The sequence below is a fragment of the Microcaecilia unicolor genome, chromosome 1 (genome assembly GCF_901765095.1).
Source record: "Microcaecilia unicolor chromosome 1, aMicUni1.1, whole genome shotgun sequence".
Taxonomy (NCBI): Eukaryota; Metazoa; Chordata; class Amphibia; order Gymnophiona; family Siphonopidae; genus Microcaecilia; species Microcaecilia unicolor.
Window position 1 is genome coordinate 348,385,312 of NC_044031.1, and position 20,098 is coordinate 348,405,409.

Here is a 20,098-nt window from a genome sequence, read left to right on the forward strand (position 1 = left end):
CACCACCCAGGAAGTCAGTCAGCCATTCCCTCAAGCCTCAGTTCCCATAGAGGAAACTAAATTCCTCCTCCCCCTCCCTACATAAGTACATAAGCATAAGCACTGCCATACTGGGAAAAGACCAAGGATCCAGTCAATCCAGGCTTCAAGAACCCGGCACCCCCCCCCCCCAAAAAAAAAAAAAAATTAATAATGTTCAATGGACTTTTCCTCAGGAATCTATCCAAACCCCCTTTAAATTCCGTAAGGCCAGCTGCTGTCACTACATTCTCCGGCAACGAGTTCCAGAGAGTCTAACTACATGCTGAGTAAAGAAAAACTTTCTCCTATTTATTTTAAATCTACCATATTCTAGCTTCATCTTGTGTCCCCTGGTTTTGTTGTTGTTTGAAAGTGTAAACAAACGCTTCACATCTGTCCACTCTACTCCGCTCATTATCTTGTAGATTTCTATCATATCACCCCTCAGCCGCCTTTTCTCCAAGCTGAAGAGCCCTAACCTTCTCAGCCTTTCCTCATAGGGAAGTCGTTCCATTCCCTTTATCATTTTCGTCGCCCTTCTCTGCACCTTTTCTAATTCCTTTATATCTTTTCCTGATTTAGGTAATAGTATAATATGTGCAAGTTTTGGGTTATTATGCTCTCCATCTCCCCCCTCGGTCAGACTATTAAACATACTCGCCAGGGGTCCAGACACCTCCTCCATTAGCAGTTTATAATATTCTGGGCCGTAACCATCCGGGCCTGGAGCTTTAGTTAATTTCAGCGCCTTTATTCCCTGGCATACCTCCTGTATTGTTATAGGGGCGCTCAGCCGTTGCACTTGATCATCTGTGAATGTGGGCACCGGAAGATTCTCGAAAAAAGAATCCCTCTGCCGTATGTCTAGCTCCCTCTCAGCATAAAGAGACTTGTACAAATTGGCGCTGTATTTGGGCCTCCTGATGATATAAACGGCCTTCCCCATCCCGAACTGAGGTCACAACCTGTCTCTTTCTATATGGTCTCACTAAGTTAGCCAAGAGCCTCCCAGCCTTTTTTCCCCATTGAAATAGTTTAAATCTTTGATAATAAATATCTCGCTCGGCCCGCGTGTTAAGCAGCTGGTCAATGCATTTCCGTAACTCTATCAGCTTTTCCTTATGCTCTGTGGCTATACTTCCCATGTGCTGTCTGCGAGCTGTCTGGTATTCAGTGGAAAGCCTTAGCAATTCCACTTCCGTTTTTTTCTTTTTTCCAGCGGTGTAAGCCAAAACATGGCCCCTCATCACTGCCTTAGCTGCCTCCCAGAAAATAATTGGGTTCACCTCCGGGGTATCGTTAAACTTTTGATACTCTTCCCATTTCTCTTTTAAATAGGTTCTAAACTTAACATCCCTATACAAAGAAGGGGGAAACCTCCATACCCTCTCCTTACCTCCCGCTGTGTATGCTAGGGATAAGGATATAGCCAAATGATCGGACAATGTGGTATCAAGTATATGTGCCGCCTTCGCTATCGGGAACAAGGACTGTGATGTAAGAAAATAGTCTAATCTGGAGTATGTGTTGTGTGGGTTGGAGAAAAATGTAAAATCTACCTCCTGAGGGTGTAGTGTTCTCCAAATATCCACTAGCTCTAAATGATACGTCAAAAAATTTATCCCCTTTTGTTGCCAGCCCTTACTTTTTGGCTTTGCTGGTTTACAATCGATAGTGGGGACTGCCAGGAAGTTAAAGTCCCCTCCCAGGATCAATTGGTACTCTGGATAAGCGGCCACCCTTGCTACGATATCTGAAAAAATTTGTGATTATACTCATTAGGACCATAGATGTTACCAAAACTCAGTTTTTGTCCCCAGAGTTCTCCCATGATGATGACATATCTGCTCTCCTTATCCTGTAACACTTTATGAATGTTTAAAGGTAGTGTTTGTGGACAAGTATGGCCACTCCCCGTTTCCTGCTGGTAAAGGAAGAATATACCACTTCTCCCACCCACCCCCTCTTCAGTTTCTCATGTTCAGAGCTAAACAAATGTGTTTCCTGAAGAAAAGCGATGTCCGCACCCTCCCGTCTTATCCAAGATAGTATTTTAGTGCGTTTGACTGGGGAATGAATTCCATCCACATTCAAAGACATAATCTTTAGATTAACCACCCATATGCATTTGCCCATGTCCCCAATAGAACCTATCCTTACCACCCAGAGGACCTCCCAGCCTGGCCCTCCAGAAACCATTTAGCTCCTTGACTACCTCTCTTAAGAACTGACATCCCTTACGCTTACCCTGCAGACTATCTCCCCCCGCCCCTTCCCCCCGTGCTTCCCCTCCCCTCCCCATGCTCGCAGTTCCCACTTGCCCCCTTACCCATCCCCTCTCCCTCTCCCCTATAAACCAATAGAAACTTCCTCCTCGTCAATCCTTCCCCTTCCCTTTGTCAAACAGCAAGAAGCAATCATTAAAGATCCCCCCTCGTTCTTTACCCTTACTCCCACCCCTTAGCTAATTAAACTAAGCCCCCACAACAGTCTAAACAAACCAAACAGTCTAATACATAACATCCTTATGAACTCCCAATGACTCTTCAGATTCAGGTTTCTGGCTTCTCCAGCTGTAATGTAGGAGTCGGCCTGCTACATCAAGGGAGTGTTAGTATATGAGTGGTACTATCTTCTCCTCAATGCATCGCCAACATAAAGTCTGTTGCATGCCCCTCTGTCTCGCTGTTCCTCACCAAATCGGCAAAGTACTTTTCCACTCCCTTCATGGTTAGCCTCATTAAACTGACGTGTGACTAGTCTGTGGAGTCTTTGGGGTTTTTTTTTGTTTTATTTCCATAGCCCTCCACTCTGGTCCCCACCCGAGCTGTCCTGCATCAGAGAGTTACCAGGCATCCTTGCCAGGCCCTTCCAACTAGGCCTTGTTTAAACTAATTGTAATCCAAATCAGAGAGATGCCAAATATATCTGTCCATTCGTTCTCTTCCACTGTAATAGCGTCTCTGTCACCGATTTTGCTCTCTTGGAGTCTCCCAATTTAATCCGTCCATAAACACCTTGGCTTCCAACGCTCCCGGTAACACCAAGGTCTTCCCTTCGTGCCACACTCTCAATTTTGCCAGAAAAAGAAGCGAGAATCTGATGCCCTGGTTATACAGTTGGGTGCATGTGGGGGCCATTGCTCTTCTCATTTGCGCCACCGATGAGGAGTAGTCATTAAACAACAAAATTTTTTGCCCCTCATACTGCAGCTATGTCCGGTTCTGCTTCAGCAACGCTTCTTTTTCTCGCCAGTTGGTATAATGCGCGATCGCTGTTCTGGGTTTGCCTTCTCCTTCCCTTCGGGCTCCTATTCTGTGTGCCATTGCCATACTCCCTCTTTCCCGTCGAGGCCCAGTTGTGTTGGCAGCCACTCACTAAAGAATTTATAAAGGTCTGCATCTTTCACCGTTTCGGGCAATCCCACCACCCGTAAGTTATTGCGGCAATTTCGATTTTCTTGCTCTTCCACTTGTTGTTTAAGCGCCGCAGCTTCCTTTTGCAGGGCTACAATCTGAGCTGCCATGTATTGCGTTGTTTCCTCCTGCACCATTACGCTCCACTTCTGTTAATCTATTTGCTTGCGCATCGAATTTTTCATTAATTTCTTCGACTGCGGAGTGAATTTTATTTAGGCAGTCTTCCAGCGCCGCTCTCACCGTCGATGATATTTTTCTGGCCCAGTCGCCCGCACTTTTCTCCACGCCAGTTGCATGCTCAGGAGTCAGCGCCATCTTGCTTGCTTTCCACGCTGGTGCGGCTTTATTTTTTAGGCCACCCTGGTTTCTTGTGGGCATACCGGCCAGTCCCTCGCCTGGTTTTTCCTCCGATGCTTTCTTTTTGTTCTCTGTCCCTTCGTTCACTCTTGCTGATCTTCGGGGTGGAAAATCATCCGTTTTTTTAGCCGATTTTTCAAAGAAGTCTGGGGAGCTCTCCCTTCCTGCTGCTGCTCAGGAAGCAGTCATCACGTGACACCCCCCCCCCCCCCCCCCCCGGTCATCTCCCATTGTACTGGTACTAAAGCCAGATGGGAGCATCTAGTTTTCTATTGATTTTAGGAGGGTGAACGCTGTCTCCAAACTAGAGGCCTATCCAATGCCGAGAGTAGATTAACTCATCGAGAGACTGGGAGAAGCCACTCAAATGGAAGCCAGTACCATGGTCTGACCACTTCCAACAGGATTTCATCATTGAAATCTGTGTGTCAAGCTTAACCAGACACAAATCATCCAAACTCATCTCCAACAGAGGTAAAATTAACGAGGACACTTTCTGGTTTAAGCTAACAGGTTCTCTCAGTACCGCAGCTCCTAAACATGGTTCGATCAAATCCCACTTGGACAGCATGGTAAATGCCATACTAGACAAAATTGCTCCATTTACCACTAAAAAGGTTAAGACATCCAGAAATTTGCCATGGTTTACAGAGGAACTATCCATCCTAAAAAAGGAATGTCAACGCCTTGAAAAGCAATGGAGAAAGAACAAAGATAGATAAATTCAAATGAAAATCAGCTTTCTGATGCTACAAAAAGAAGGAAGTGGACTCAAAACGTCAATACTATAGCAGCCTAATAGGTCAAGATAATCTATACAACAAAAAACTTCTCTCCTTAGTTAAAACACTAGCTTCCACTAATAAGGATGAACATTCAGAGAAACATGTTCTACTGCCCAAAAGACCAACAAGATCCCACAAATTAGGTAAGAACTATCTACACCAACACCAACACCAACAGAGGATAATAGTCCAACCTGTAGCTCAGTCTTAATCACTGGAGATCCTAAAACCCATGGACTCAAAACTGACCAAAACTGTGAATCCCCCATTAACAGTTGAGGATATAAGATCAATGTTGTTGAAATGCTTCTGAGCCAACTGCTCCCTGAATCAATGTCCTAAACACCTACTGATATCCATCCCTATGGAAGCAGTAAACTGGTTACTTGATAATCTCAATGAGCTGTTAAAAATTGTCTCTCTTCCTCCTGATATGGGCAAAATTGTTCTCACTACACTACTGAAGGGATCTGGACTAGACATAACATCACCTGCAAACTACCGTCCAGTGACAAGCATATCTCTTTTTACTAAAGTATTAGAAATCTATATTAGTAAACATCTCTCATCATATGTGGAAAAGTTTTCTATTTTACACTGTTCACAATTTGGCTTCAGTTTGTCACATAGTATGGAAACATTGCTGCTAGTTCTAACTACGTATGTCCAACAACACCTATGCAAAGGCGACCAAGTAATTCTTCTCCAATTCAATATATTGGCAGTGTTCAATGCGGTTGAGCACACATTGCTACTCAAACGCCTGGATCAGATAGAAATAACAGGGACTGTGTTCAAATGGTTAAGCGAATTCCTTTGAAATCGAAGCTATTCTGTCAAGCAAAACAACCAACTTTCCAACTTCTGGATCTCCCCTCTCACCTATCCTGTTCAATCTCTTTATGTCATACCTTGCCTCAATACACCTGGAACTTAATGAACTACTATTATCCTATGCGGATGACATCCTGCTTCTCTTACCAGTGAAAGCATCAAACATAGATCCAACTCAGTCTGTAGCGAATGGTATGACTGCTGTTAGCACCTGGGCCCTGACCAATAACCTGAAATTAAATGCGCAAAAAAACAAGGTCCTGTGGCTCCAAAATCAGGGAGTTGAGGTCCCATCAGCAATATCTTTGACCAATGGTCCAATCTTTACAGTCAAATCTGAAACAGTACTAGGGGTCTTGCTTGATTCTTCACTCACCTTCTCATCCCATATTAACCAGTATTGAAGAAAACACTATTCAAAATAAGACAGCTACATCTAGTCAGATCATTCTTCGACCAAAAAGCCTTCGCATTAGTAGAACACAGCTGATAGACTTATATACAAATTGAATAGATAATTGAATTGAATTGAAATTATTATTGCTGATTTGGGGGTTTGGTGAAAAAGCCGAACCACTAACCTGCCTCCTGCAGAAGGCGGCTCTGGAACAAATATACTGAACTGAATAGCTGGATGCTGCCTTCCAGACTCTGAAAACGAACAATTGCTTAGAGCCAGTGCTAGTCAGTCCGGACTTTAACTGGCCCTTTATCGTGCAGACCGATGTGTCAGAAGATGGGCTGGAGACGTTCTGTCCCAGGAAGTGGATAGGAAAGACTACCCGTGGCCTACATTAGCCAGAAGCTATTCTCGAGAGAGAAGAATTATATGGTAATTGAAAAGGAAGCTGTTAAATGGGCTTTGGAGATGTTCTAATATTATTTATTGGGGCGATACTTCCTATTGGTCATCGAACATCAACTCCTTCAGTGGTACTGGTCGCCATAACGACTCAAATGCCTCCAGCCTCCAGCTTTCGGGTGAGACATCGGGTGGGTTGAGAGCATGTTAATGGAATGGTTAAGCTGAGAGCGAGAGTATGTGAGGAGCAGTGGCGTAGCTACGTGGGGCCTGAGGGGGCCGGGGCCCCCGCAGATTCACCCCAGGACCCCCCTCCTGGCGAACCCGCCCTCGCTGCCGCCTACCTTTACTTTTGCTGGCGGGGGATCCCACTCCCCGCCAGCCGACGTCTTCTCAGTCCTTCCTGCTCTTCAATTTGTTTGCTGACGTCCTGCACACGTAATTGTACGTGCAGGACGTCAGATTCAGAGAACAGTTCTGTTCTCTGAGTCTGACGTCCTGCACGTACAACGTGCAGGACGTCAGCAAACAAATTGAAGAGCAGGAAGGACTGAGAAGACGTCGGCTGGCGGGGAGTGGGATCCCCCGCCAGCAAAAGTAAAGGTAGGCGGCAGCGGCGGCGGGTTCGCGGCGGGAGGGGGGGGGCGGCAATGTCGGCAGTGGGGGGGCGGCGCCGGGGGGAGGGCTAAAATGTGCCCCCTCCCCCGGGCTTTGGACCCCTCACCCACGGAAGGCTGGCTACGCCCCTGGTGAGGAGGTATACTGAACACTGCCCCTTACCCTTAAGAAGGATCCCTCAAGCCATCTTAAAACCCCTAGCCCCGCCCAGGGAGGAAGTAAGGGGTAAAGCCAAATCCAGGAACTATAAAAGGCAGGGCCAGAGTGGGGTTAAAGAGGGTCAGAGGGAAGGAGTGAAGGCCTACTGCATACCTGTGAACCAGAACCACAACAGCCAGGCTGGCTGGTGAAAATGTTAAGAACTGTACTGTATTGATAACTCTGGGAAACCAGCCCAGAGCCAAGAGGAAATATTGCTTTACCAAGAGACTGTAGTGCATGCAGTGGTCCTGCAGCAGCAGGCTATGGAGGACATTCTTCTGTTCAAAGACTACTTTTGCATTGGATTTCTGCTTCCCCTATGAACTCAATAGGACCCCCTTTCCCAACAGATTTAATAAATGTTAATTTTGGTCACTCTGGTAACCTGTTGCATGGTATTGCTTTATCTGGGCCCCGAGCCCACCTCATTTACAGTATCACAAGGAGGAATAGAAAATTTTCTTGGAAAAGATGTATCCTGCCCTCTCAGTGGTAGAGAGTTTTGCAGGATGCAATGGACGATGACCAGAATGACACTAAGACTGTGCATAAGGAAGGAGAATTTGCAGATGAAAACAAAAAGAACAGAAATACTACAGAAGACACCATGAAGCATGGTGCACTATTCAGGGCTGTCAAGCTGAGGACATATTCACATTGGATGAATGTATTTCCTTTAAGGTGAAAGGATATCTGTAAAATAACCACCTGTGTTAAATGAATGTCACATTATTTAATATGAAAACTAATACCTCATAATAAATGTGTGCCTAGAGTTTCTTTCAAACAGTGGTTTATCCGGAGAATATAGTTCTCTGGTTTCAGATACTCCATTTTCCCCATGCAAGATGATGTGAACCTAAAATATAAAGAAACAAAATATCTCATTCAACAAACTGTGAGGTCAACATTCAGTAGCATCACCTCTAGTTGAAGTTAACTGAATAACTCCTGTGATTAACTTTAACTGGATATTTAAAGCCATATCTTGTTAAGGCAGCCGCTGAATATAACCAGATAAAGGATATGAGACAACTGATTAACTTTGAAAAGAAATAAAAACAAGAAGATACCTTTTTTATTGGACTGATTTAACTTTGGGGCCCTTTTACTAAAGCTTAGGGCGTGCTAATTCCATTGGCATGCACTAAGTTTTAGTAAAAGGGTCCCTTTGTAAGAGATAATGTAGCTGGTTATCTCTTACTGGGTAGCAACGCTATTTTGTTCAAACTTATCCACTCTCCCAGCATGCCTCCAATGCTTCCTCATTAAAACATATTTTGGCAAGACATCAAGTTATCTGGCCAAAGGTTGACCAGTCAGTGGCCAGAAATTTGAAAGTTTATGATTTATAAAGTTAACTCCCATTAGTTAACTGGATAAATTGCTTTGGATATTGACCCCTGTGTTTTCATGTAGGTTTAACTATTTGGACTACTTGGAATAGTTGCTTTTCCTGCCTAGAGCTATGCATGTTGCCTGTTCTTCCACCATATCAAATGGTGGGCAATAAGAGAAGCCACCCGGGGAATCAGTCAGGGAAGCTATGCCATTGTCATCTCTGTCACTACAGCGTGGTGGAAGCGAGATCCTGGAGTACAGCAACAGCCATATCATTGGAAAGGGATTGAACAGCCGGTGGGACATGTCATTAAAGGAAGACCACCACTAGGCCATGAAATCAAAGGGGGAAGCCCCTTATTGATGGTATAGAGCATCATTCAAGCCAGAAACAATCCTTCTCTCTCTCTCTCTCTCTCTCTCTGCTTCTTCTCTTTTCCCCTTAACCCCTCTGCAGCCTATCCCTTTCTTTCCCCTTTGTTCTGTCTCTATATCTCTCCCCTGGTTTATCATTCTCTTTGCTGTTTCTCCCCTTCCTTGCACTTTTGCTTTCTCTTTCCCACTTCTAAATAACATCACACCTTACTAACATTACAGCACTGGCGAGCCAGAGAAGTCAGACAGCAGCTAGCGCTTTTCTCAAAAATTTTATTAGAGACTTGATTATTCAATGTAAATGGGACTGACAGGTTGTCGGATAATTGAAAAGTAGGATAATCCGAGACTCTACACACTGCACTACATCCTTTTCCCCCCTACCACACTCAGTGCATTCCTCTCGCCCCTTCCCCCCAAAACAGCAGTAGCTTCCCTGCTCCCAGACCCCCCCCAAACATCTCCCCACCCACTCACCCACCCAAGCTACCAAGCGAAGGCCCCCCAGGTCTACCTTCAAAGCCCTGGTAGTCCAGCAGGAGCAGGAACGATCCCAAGTTGCTACTGCCCATGCCGGCAATGCTTCCAACATAGCTGCTGCAAACTCTAGCAGGAGCCTCGAGACTCCTGCCAGAGGTTGCGACAACCATTTTGAAAGCATTGCCAGCATGGGTAAGGGCAACTGGGGATTGCTCCTGCTCCTACCTCACCATTGGACCACATGGGCTTTGAAGGTAGACACAGGGTGGGGATGGGGGATCCTACGCTTGGGTGGATGGGTAAGGAAGCACTTTGGAGGGGGGGGGGGGGGGGTTCTGGGAGGTTAGTTAATCCAGAACGTCGGATAACTGAAGGTCAGTTAACCGGAACTCTACTGTACATTGAAATAAGGTGAAAAGATAGTGCCATATTTTATGGACAGCATAAAGTCCAGCAAGATACAAATTTCACATATGATGTGCAATATAGTGGTGGGAGTATACTACATCTACCTGGACAGAATAGAAAGAAAGACAGTGAAATGCGACATAAATTAGGTAATTTAACAAATTTGACAACACAGATATGAATTACCCCAATATTGATTGGGTAAATTAATTTATTTATTTATTTATTTATGGTTTTTGATATATCATTCTTCTAGTCTAGCAGACAAATCAAAATAGTTTACAATAATTCAGTTCCAAAAATTGAAATAACAATCCAACCACTATATTTAACATTTAACAATAAAACAATAACATATTTTTCTTAGCCAAAAATGACAAAATAATGCAGATGAAACGAACAGTCAAAAAACATAGGTGCATGTCAGGGAGGTAAAGATTGTATATGTCTTATATGACTGCTTCATGGAATATCCTAGGATCAATGAGAGAGGAAACTACTTTGGATGTAGTCCTTGGTAGAATGTAGGAGATGTACCTGCTCTGTAAAATGTACATTTTTTCTATTTTTATTTTGCAAAGTACCGGAGAAAATGCATGTCTGTCTAGCTGACACCAACTGGCGCCTATTTCATAAAAGTCTGCTCCCCCTGAAATCAAAACCTGGCTACGCCTCTGGTTGCCTGTCACCAAGCTTCTGAAAGGCAGGGGCTCCCATTAAGGCCTAATTTCTATAGCAGAGGATTTTTCCCATTGATGAGTCCATCAAGAGAAATGTTTCCAGCCTTGCTTCCCAGTGTGAGTTTAGGCTCAGAGAGCTTTGGCCTCAGGACAAGTTACAGGAGATTTTCCCTCTACAGAAGTACTTATCATGCTTCCGCAGTCTAAACTTCCTCTAGTGTATTTTTAGGACAACAATCTGGAAAAAAAAAAAGTGCTCGTCAGGGAGGTTCTTCTAAAGTGCCTAACATGGACGTCCTTCACCCACAAAAACAAAAAAGGACGTCCCTGACGAGCATTTGGACATTTGCAGCTTTCAGTGAAGGGCAACTGCTCTGCCTTCTCTCATCACTCACGGGAAGCACCTCTCGTTGCAAGAAAATAAAAATGGAAATCCCAGCTGTTGCATTATTAACTGTGCACTCTTGGCTATCCCGAGGCCCCCCCTCCACGGCCTCTCAGCGAATCACAGCGCATTTAGCTGACACCAGTGACAGCTAAATGCTCTGTGATTGGCTGAGAGAAACCTGGAGGAGGGAGCTGTGCCTTCTTCTTGGTTCCTGATTGGTTCTAACTTTTAGCGACGATGAACGTCTAGAGACCAGTGGAGCCCGCCTCTTTTTGTCCTCAGCCAATAGAAGTGCTCGTTCACAGGCGATGGTGACTGGAACGGCTCAGGGGTGTTTGTGTTTGGCAGAAAGAGAACGGCAGGGAGATCTCTCAGCTCACTTTGGGATTCCCGAGTGAATAGTTAGAAACAAGTGAAGGACGTCCATAAAGGATGTCCTTGGCTGCTCGTCAGAGACGTCCTTTTTTTTTTTGTTTTTAGTGAAGGACGTCCATAAAGGACGTCCTTGGCATGCGCAGAGCAGCCAGCATAATGCTTGGCTGCTCTGTGCATGCTCGACCGGCCGACTGCCTTCCAAGGGAATAGAGAATGCAAGTGAGCTACAAGGAGCAGATCATTTTCATTCCATTTCCTTGATACATGGCTGTTCCCTACCAATTCGCTATGGAATCGGTAAGGGAACGGCTCTTCCGAGGACCTTAGTGCATCTAGCCCAGAGTCCCCACACACCCCTCCCTCTTCTATACAGCCATTCACCACATAAAAAAATAGGCATTATGTGAATGCTTTATTTGGCTTAGAGCACTGTGCTCACCTTAAAAAAGCTTTTAAGCTGTTTGTTCTCTGTGTGAAATCATTCTGTAGCCTCCACCCCACGACCCCTCCCCTTGAGCTGAATGGGCTGCTTTTTATTTTAAGAATTGCACAGCGACCCCCTCCCCTTCCCCTCCTAGCTAGCAACAAAACTTACAGGAAGAATCACAGGTCAGGCTTAAGACAGATAAACTTAAAAAGTTACAGACAAGCCAAGGTGGAATGACAGAATAAAAATGCTTTTTCTGTTTTGTCTCCCTTTCTCGGCAGTACGAAAGAAAAAAAAAACCTGGCATTTGCTTTTGTTCACACTAACTCTGTGAGATACAGCCTAATTACAGCTCTGCACCCAGCTAAAACAGAGAAATCCCAGCTGTGTTTCAAAAAGGACAGCCCCCTCCTCTCTAGCCATTCCCCCCACACCCCCTCCCTCCCTGCAAACCTCCCTCCTCTCTCGCAGGCTCAGTCTCAAAAGAAACTAAATACACACAGGGCCAGATGCACTAAACTTAAGGAGCCATTAACTTGGGTTTTAAACTGGTTCTAGCCAGTTTAACGTGCAAGTAGTAAACCAGGACATGCACAAAAGGGCATTATCCTATCACAGTAGCAGCTAACGAAAACGGAATGCAAATGAGCAAATTAGTATTATAATGTGTATAAATCGTATTGTAATGAGATGCACTACCGTTTTCCGATTGCCTAACCGTATAAAATCTAACGGGAGGCCTGTAACTCTCGTTGGGGCTACGCAGGATTTATTCGCCTCTAAAAACTTCTATAAATTTAACCCAAAAACAAAATCAGGAAAAAAAACATCCAAGTGCTCATCAGGGACGTCCTTTATGGATGTCCTTCACTCAAAACAACAACAAAAAAAAAAGCAACCAGCCGGAAACATTTGCCTAGCCACATCCAAGTGCTCGTCATGGCCGTCCTTCTAAAGTGCCTAACATGGACGTCCTTCACTAACAAAAAAAAGGACGTCCCTGACGAGCACTTGGACGGTTTTCCCCCAGATTTTTTTGTGATGGGTGTCCTTCTGTAATGACCACCGCCGGAGAGAGACATGCGAGGATGTCCAAATCAAAAAACTATTTGGACGTCTCTTTCGATTATGCCCCTCCTCCAGATCTCTCTCAGCCAATCACAGCGCGTTAACTGTCACCAGTGACAGCTAAACAAACTGTGATTGGCTGAGAGAGACCTGGAGGAGAGGCATCGGACCTACTGCTAACACCTCGGGGCAGACAGAAAGGAGCAAGGCGGCCAGAGCAGAAGCCACCGACAGCTGAAAGCAGCATCGGGAGCATCCTCGTAGCCCTTTGATCTCCCTCCCGATTATGGGGCCAACTTTTTTTTTTCTTTGCTGGCTTGAAAGGAAATCCCATGCAAATGAGCTAGCAGCAACCAGCTCATTTGCATGCGATTTCCTTGATGCATTCCCGTTGCTTACCGATTCGCTAAGGAATCGGTAAGGGAAGGGCTTTAACGATGTTTTTAGTGCATCTACCCCACAGAATCCCTGCTCTGAGCTGTGGGGCTGGTTCCTCTCAGCTTTTTAGCAATCCATTAACATACAGGCAGAAGACCCTAAGCTGTGCTCACTGCTTTTTTCAAGAGACAGTAACAGAGCTGTTTTATGCTATTTTTTAAGACCACAAGCCTCAGAACTAGTATGAAGGCTGTTTTTCAGAGCTAGAGAAAAAAAAGTTACAGATAAGCAAAACTTTTTCCCTTTTCCCTAGCACCCCTCCCCTCTCCCATTATATGGCTCCCTATCTACCCTATAGCGTTTGTGTTGAAACGAGTGCCACCCTATGAAGTCATGTACAAAAAAAATCCTAAGCAGAATTTACTATGATCTAGAGGTGGTTGGGAGTTTACATTCTCACTATGACTAATGACGAGTTTGACGCATGTTTGCGCCATCCCTTCTCATGCATCAAAAGGGGGCCCTCCAATAGTGGTAAAAGTTTCTTGGTTAAAATATTGTTATAACATGCCGATCATACGTTCAGCGTGAAACTCGATCAGATCATATGGTGTTACATCTGTTGGTAACATATGTATGAAGAATTGTCAAACCGTTACCCGTTTATACATTTTATGGATTCACTACCTGTGACGTTTAACGATGATGTGTTGTTTCCACCCCATAAAGTAAATATGGTCATCATCAATGATTTTATGGAGACCGGTTGTAAAAATGATGAGATTGAAAAAGCCTTTACACACCACAGAAATTTAAGTATTATATATATTGTCCAAAACATTTTTTGTAAAGGCAGAACAAATAGGACCATCATCTTAAATACAGAATATATGGTGTTGTTTAAGAATCCAAGAGATCAACAGCAGATAGCTGTTCTCACCAGACAAATGTTTCTGGGCATGACGCGCTTCTTTCTCGAGGCCTTCGAAGATGCTACCAGAAAACCGTATGACTAACTTGTCATGGATTTGAATGCGTTGACGCCCAACGCTTACAGATTGTGGATGGACATATCCCCCCCCCCTACCCCGTTGATGGTCGTATACGGTGAGAAGATAGCGGGCGCCTATAAAAAGAAGTGATGAGCCGCTGCTTTTTCCATATACTGTAATTCCGCTCTCACAGGCGGTACAGCCAGAGACCCCCCCACTGGAATGGTGGCAGGCCCAGTCATAGAGCTCAGGCCATTACAGACCTTGGCTGAGTCAGAAATCTGATGGCTGACATAACTGGGAGCTTACTGGAAAAGTATGGCCTAGTTTGTAGCCTGGATTGAGGCCTAAATAAGCTAAATTAGGAAAAGTTAGGTCAATAGATATGGAAACAAAATGGAGGATTTCAGCACAAGATGGATGCCGAATCTGTTACAAAGTGGAATTTTCTCTAATGTAAGTTAGAAAAACAAGTTGAGAAATGAGTGAGTCATGCCAGGTGCAAAGAAAATAGGGAACTAGCTGTCCAAGAGGGGAGGGAGACTTTCCTGTGAGCAGGATTGTGGTCAGCCATGGTGTGAGAAAGGAAAGGTGTAGCTGGATGCAGGGTCTTGCTTAAGATTTGTGGTCAAGCGAGCTAAAGACAAAACCATGTTAGCAAGATAAAAGCTACTCATTAGCATGAGCCAATCAGTGGTAACCATGACATTATCCATATCCTGAGGGCACCTATAAAAATCAGGGTATTTCCTGGTTTAAGTTAGAGAGAAGGGTTGCCACTCTCTCTCTCCAAGGGAAACCAATGTGACCAGCAGAATTGACAAATTACCTAATTGCTTTCCCTTGTAAAACCTTTAATTGGTAAGAGAAATTATAAAAGATTAGGAACTAATTAACACCTGTTTGCAGCTGGATTATTATATTCCTATAATTAATTGATTGTACGTGCCTGTTGTCAATCACTGATTTGACTTGTATCTTGGCAAATAAACTTCTCATCCCAAATGATGATCTGTGGGCTTCACTTTATGATGAAAGGCTGTAAGTATAAATGCTTTAGCTGTATCAGGCTATCTTTCACTGCATTGTATAACTTGTAATCTAAATCTAGTTTGTCATAAGGCTGGTATCTTTTCCTTAGACCTAACGTCTCTCTTAGTGGCAATTCCTTTTAGAACTTCACAACTCCTTGATTACCCCAATACTAGTGCTATTTAGAGATGGAGTCAGATTTAAGGTCACTCCAGCCTTCTTGGGAGTCTCTGAACCCTAAAATTAAAACAATGTCTAGCCATCCGAAGAGGAACCTGGAGCTTTTAAAACTTTTAGTTCAGGCTTCGCCCCGCCAGAGAAAGGCCATCCTCGGTATCGTTTCAAATGACTTAATAACGGCAATAGTGGAGATAGCCCTAAACACTCTAAAAGGTAACATACTGTTATCACAGCACCATATTAGTGTCCTGAAAAGACAAAGGCGTGAAATAAAGAGTCTCGGGGACAAAAGGATACCTCTTAAAACTAAGAAGAAGCTGGTGACGTAGTCTGGGTGTTTTATCGGACCCTTGTTAAGCTTCGCCTTACCGCTGATCATAAGCCTTATCGGAAATGCAGTACAATGAAAAGATGTACTTGGTCCCTAGCCGGCAGCTCGATCATTTAAGAGGTCCACCGGCACCCCATGAAAATATTAGAACAGATGACGTTCAAAGGCTTGATGAAGAAATGAGCGGTACTCTTCAAAGTTCCTGACTAACTGACTATGAAACAGCCAAACGGTATTCGGTCGTATTACAGCGCTAACTGTCATTTGTAAGACAGGGAGAAAGGGAAACAGAAAAAAATAAACCTCTATTTCCCTTAACAAAGTCCAAAACCAGAGAGAAGCATTGCTAGATAATGATGGACTTCCTAACCCTGTTCTTCAGGAAGGGTTAAAAGGAACTGATGCGCATTATAGGAAAAATGCCAAAGTGTTGCTCGATAAAATATCCAGGAACAAGGATGTGGCGACCTGGGGTGCTGATGGGACTTTTGTATAAAAGGGATACACCATCAGTTTGAAGCACTGCACAAAACCACTGGTTGCTAGGAGGAGTGGCCTAGTGGTTAGGGTGGTGGACTGTGGTCCTGGGGAACTGAGAAACTGAGTTCAATTCCCACTTCAGGCACAGGTAGCTCCTTGTGATTCTGGGCAAGTCACTTAACCCTCTATTGCCCTATGTAAGCCGCATTGAGCCTGCCATGAGTGGGAAAGCACAGGGTACAAATGTAACAAAAAAAATGACAATCAACAAGATTTCACTCAGATAGCCTCTATATGGATCTCTGGCCATTTAAAATTCTCACTTGGAGCTAAAGCAGTATGAGATGTGGAATAAGATAAGTTCTCAATTAGCGTATAAATTGCACAAGCTTCAATTTGTTCACTCGGTTGTTAAGATATAGGCAAGTGCAGGAGATTATCTTTCTCAGTTCTTGCATATTAGAGACTCTTTTTGTGACTTTTATCAGATTCTTTATAAAAATGATGTCTCTGTTGATGCTGACCAAATAAAAGCCTATTTAGATGTAAGGAATATACCCTTTTTGACTGAAGCACAGAAATTGCAGTTGGAGGCAGCCATAACAGCAAAGGAAGTACTAAAAGCTATTAAAGATCTGCCAAATAATAAGGCACCTGGACTTGATGGCTTCATGGGGGAATTTTATAAGGCATATGCTTCTATATTAGCTCCGTCGTTAGCAGAAGTATTCAATTTGATGAGAGGCTTTGTATTTGGGATGGCAGGAGTTGATACCCAGGAGCATTCCTTGGTAGGTTTGGTTCCGTTAGCTCACATGTCTGTTTACTCCTCTCATTGCTCGTAGCTTCTCTGTGTGCTAGTTGTTCCCAGCGTATGCTTGTTTGTTTCCCTAGCTAAGCTGCTTTCCCTGATTACCTTGCTCCCCTGCACCTGTGGGTGCTCTGTCTGCTCTGTCTCTGTGTGCTGCTGAGTTCTGGTAGGAATATTGTTTGTGTTTTTCCTTTGTTAGCTTTAAACCTTTGACTACTGTGTAAGCCCTGCTTCTTCCTGACGTTGATTGTTGTTAGCAGCCCTTCCCTTTAGCCTGCTCTAACTTTGTCTGCTGTGGTTGTCTCCTGAGTCCTGTAAGCATTGCTCCTTATCTGTCGGGTGTATGTAAAGACAGCTTTCCCTGTTTACTTGCTTTTCCCTTTGTCTCTAGTGTCTGTTATTTGACTCTGTGGCACAGCCTTGTGCACTCTTGTGTGTGGTTTCCCTTGACCCTTGAGTGCTGAGTGGCACAGTCCTGTGCACAGGGCTGGTCCAACCCGGTAAGCAGGATAAGCACTGCAGGGGGGCGCCTGCCTTCAAGGGCGCCGCTTTGCAAGCAAGCAAGCTCTGCTGAGGCTTTTGCTTTTCAGTATCTAATCTCTGCTGCTCATCTCAGTCTGGCTCCAAAGCGGAGCTGTCAGCTCTCTGTCCCATCCCCTCCCCCCTCCCAAGCAGAGAAATATCCTCCTTGTGTTTGTCAGAGGACCTCACTGCTCCAACTGAATCTGGCTCCGAAATAACTTGTGGGAGCTCAGCTAACCTCTGCCCCCCCCTCCCCTGGTGACAAGTGGATTCAGGGCAAGAAGGAAAGCCTGAGGAGGCTCCAGCACAGGCACTCACTATGCCTGGCTGAGCTCAGGAGCTAAGCAGCAGCATAGTATTCTCTGCAGCCACCCCTTCAACACATTGGGATTGAGAGTGAAACCAGGAGCTGGAATCCAGCCCAGAGAGGACTCAGAGACAGCACAGCACAGCCTGGACCCTTGTTTTGTCAGAGACTGCTGTTTAGTGCTGCACCTGACCCACCCTTTTCCACCCCACCCCCCAACACAGCAACTCACAGGACAGGAGGGCTAGATGGCTGCTTTCAATTCCTAACCATCACCAATCTCCCACCTCTCATTCCCACTTCAGTAACTCCTGTTAGTTTGTCCAACTCAGATTGTAGAATATGTTAGTTTATACTGATTAAGTCTGTCCTAGCTAGATCCTAAGCTGCGCTCGATGGTGTTAGTCTGACCAGTTGACTGTAAGCATTGCTAGTTGTCCTAATTAGATTACTAAAGGTGTTAGTCTTGTTAGTTGTGCTAGTCTGTTTGTCCTATCTAGATTGTAAGCTCGTTTGAGCAAGGACTGTCTTCTTCATGTGCAAATGTAAAGTGCTGCGTATGCCTAGTAGCGCTATAGACATGTTAAGTAGTAGTAGTAGTAGAGTGGGCCTGGGGGAAGGAATGGGGATGGAAAAGAGGATGAATAGGAGTGAGGGAGCCTGGGTGGGAATGGGAATGGGAATGGATAAGGGGATGAATGGGAGTGAGGGGGCGGGGGTGGGGAGGAATTATGCTGTATGAGAGGATGTATAGGAGGGAACAGGGAGATGGAGGAGTGCTGGGCATAGATGCTGGGTGGGGGGGGGGGGGGAGAGAAAAAGAGGGTTGGGTATGAAGGGAGAAGGCTGAGGAAGAGAGACTATAGGGAATGGGAAGGCTATTGTGCTGAATTCAGAGTCTAACTTCTTAGGATTTCAGGTTAATTTTTGAAGAATTTGAAGAGGGGCTATCTCTGTTCTACATGTGTGACTGCAAGGCCAAGTGTCTGAATAGGGATCTGTTTGTTAGATTATGAAATTTTGATAACACATTGTTTTTTCAGAGTTGGCAAGACTGTCTGTTCTCCTAATTCCTGGTCTGTGTGCTAAGTTATTTTTCTTCTATGCTGGTGTAATATAGTTTCAATGATGCCATGGCTGGTAAAATGGGTGTGTCTACTGTGGGGGCAAGGCCATAGTGATCCCGCCCCTGGATGGGTAGGGGCGCTGACTAATAGACTGCAGGAGGGCGCTAGAAACCCTACGGCCGGCCCTGCCTGTGCATTCCTATAAGTGGTTTCCCTTAATCCTTGAGTGCTGTGTAGCATGGCCTTGTGTATTCCTATAGGTGGCTTCCCTTTTCCCTTGGGTGCTGTGTGGTATAGCCCAGGGGCGTAGACCCAATTTCAGCTGAGGCCCACCCACCCAAGCGCACACGCACTGTGCAGCAGCCCAGCCAGCCTAGGGACCATGGTAGAAACGAAGAAACGGCACCCGCTCGCTCTGGCTCAGCTGAGCTGAATTCTCCAGGCTCCAGCCCGATTTCGGCTCAGGCCCGCGCACATAGCAAGGGCGGGGCGGTGGGGGCAGACCGCCCCGGGTGCAAACAAGTGGGAGGTGATCTACATTGTCCGTTGGTTCGCCTCCCTGCCCTTAACTTGTTCTGTGGCGCCGTCGCGTGCCTTACATCTCCTCCGTCGCGCTGCTCACTCTGTCTCCACTCTCCTCCCAGCGGCTGCAGCTCCTCTCTCTCTCCCCACCTTCTGCCTTCAGCGCCTGCGGTGCCTGTTTGTCCTTCCTCTGTGATGGCTCCTCCTCTCTCTGTCCCGCCCTCCGGCTTCAGTGCAGCCACCCACAAAAGCCTGCTACGTCTTCCGCTTGCGGCTTTGGCACTACTTCCTGCACTGCACTCCAACTCCACCCCCGCTGGGCCTCTGTGACTGGTAACCTGGATGGATCACACGGGTCTTCGAAGTCAGGAGCAGAGCCAGGTATTAATTAGGCGGTGTGCAGGGCCGGTCTTAGGCAGAGGCGACCAAGGCGACCGCATAGGGCCCCGCGCTCAACTCTGCCTCGCTCGTGCCTCTGCTCCGACCTCCGCCGCTGCTCGCCTTAGTCGCCTGAGATGATCCCCATTCCCGAGGCTCGGCCGCTCCGCTCCCGTCACCACCGGCGCAGCGCCCACTCCTGGCTTGGGCACGCTGAGCCCGCCATCAGCTCCCGAGTCCCCGGATCCCGGCGACTAACTGAGCGATGCCAATGAGCTAGCCCAGGCAGCGACGGCCCCGCCCCTGACGGCGACGACAGACAGTTGCAGCGCGACGGCTCACCTCCAGGCTCCAGCTTCCCGCTCAATGTCCCGCCTTCTGATGTATTTCCTGTTTCTGGACACGAGGGCGGGAGTCACTGAGCGGGAAAAGCTGGAGCCTGGTCGGAGTTGGTGAGGACGTGAGGTGAGCCATCGTTGCTGATGCCAACAGTTGTGCACCTATGCCAAATCGAAATTG

The 20,098-nt window shown here is 45.8% G+C and overlaps 1 protein-coding gene across 1 annotated transcript in view; it reads right to left on the reverse strand.

Moving 5' to 3' along the window:
• LOC115474075 (polycystic kidney disease protein 1-like 1) overlaps positions 1 to 20,098 on the reverse strand; it is an 889,490-nt gene that overhangs the window by 648,771 nt on the left and 220,621 nt on the right. Inside the window, exon 11 of the mRNA XM_030209391.1 lies at positions 7,790 to 7,896. Within this exon, the coding sequence (XP_030065251.1) occupies positions 7,790 to 7,896 (107 nt within the window). The remainder of the gene's footprint in view (positions 1 to 7,789; positions 7,897 to 20,098) is intronic.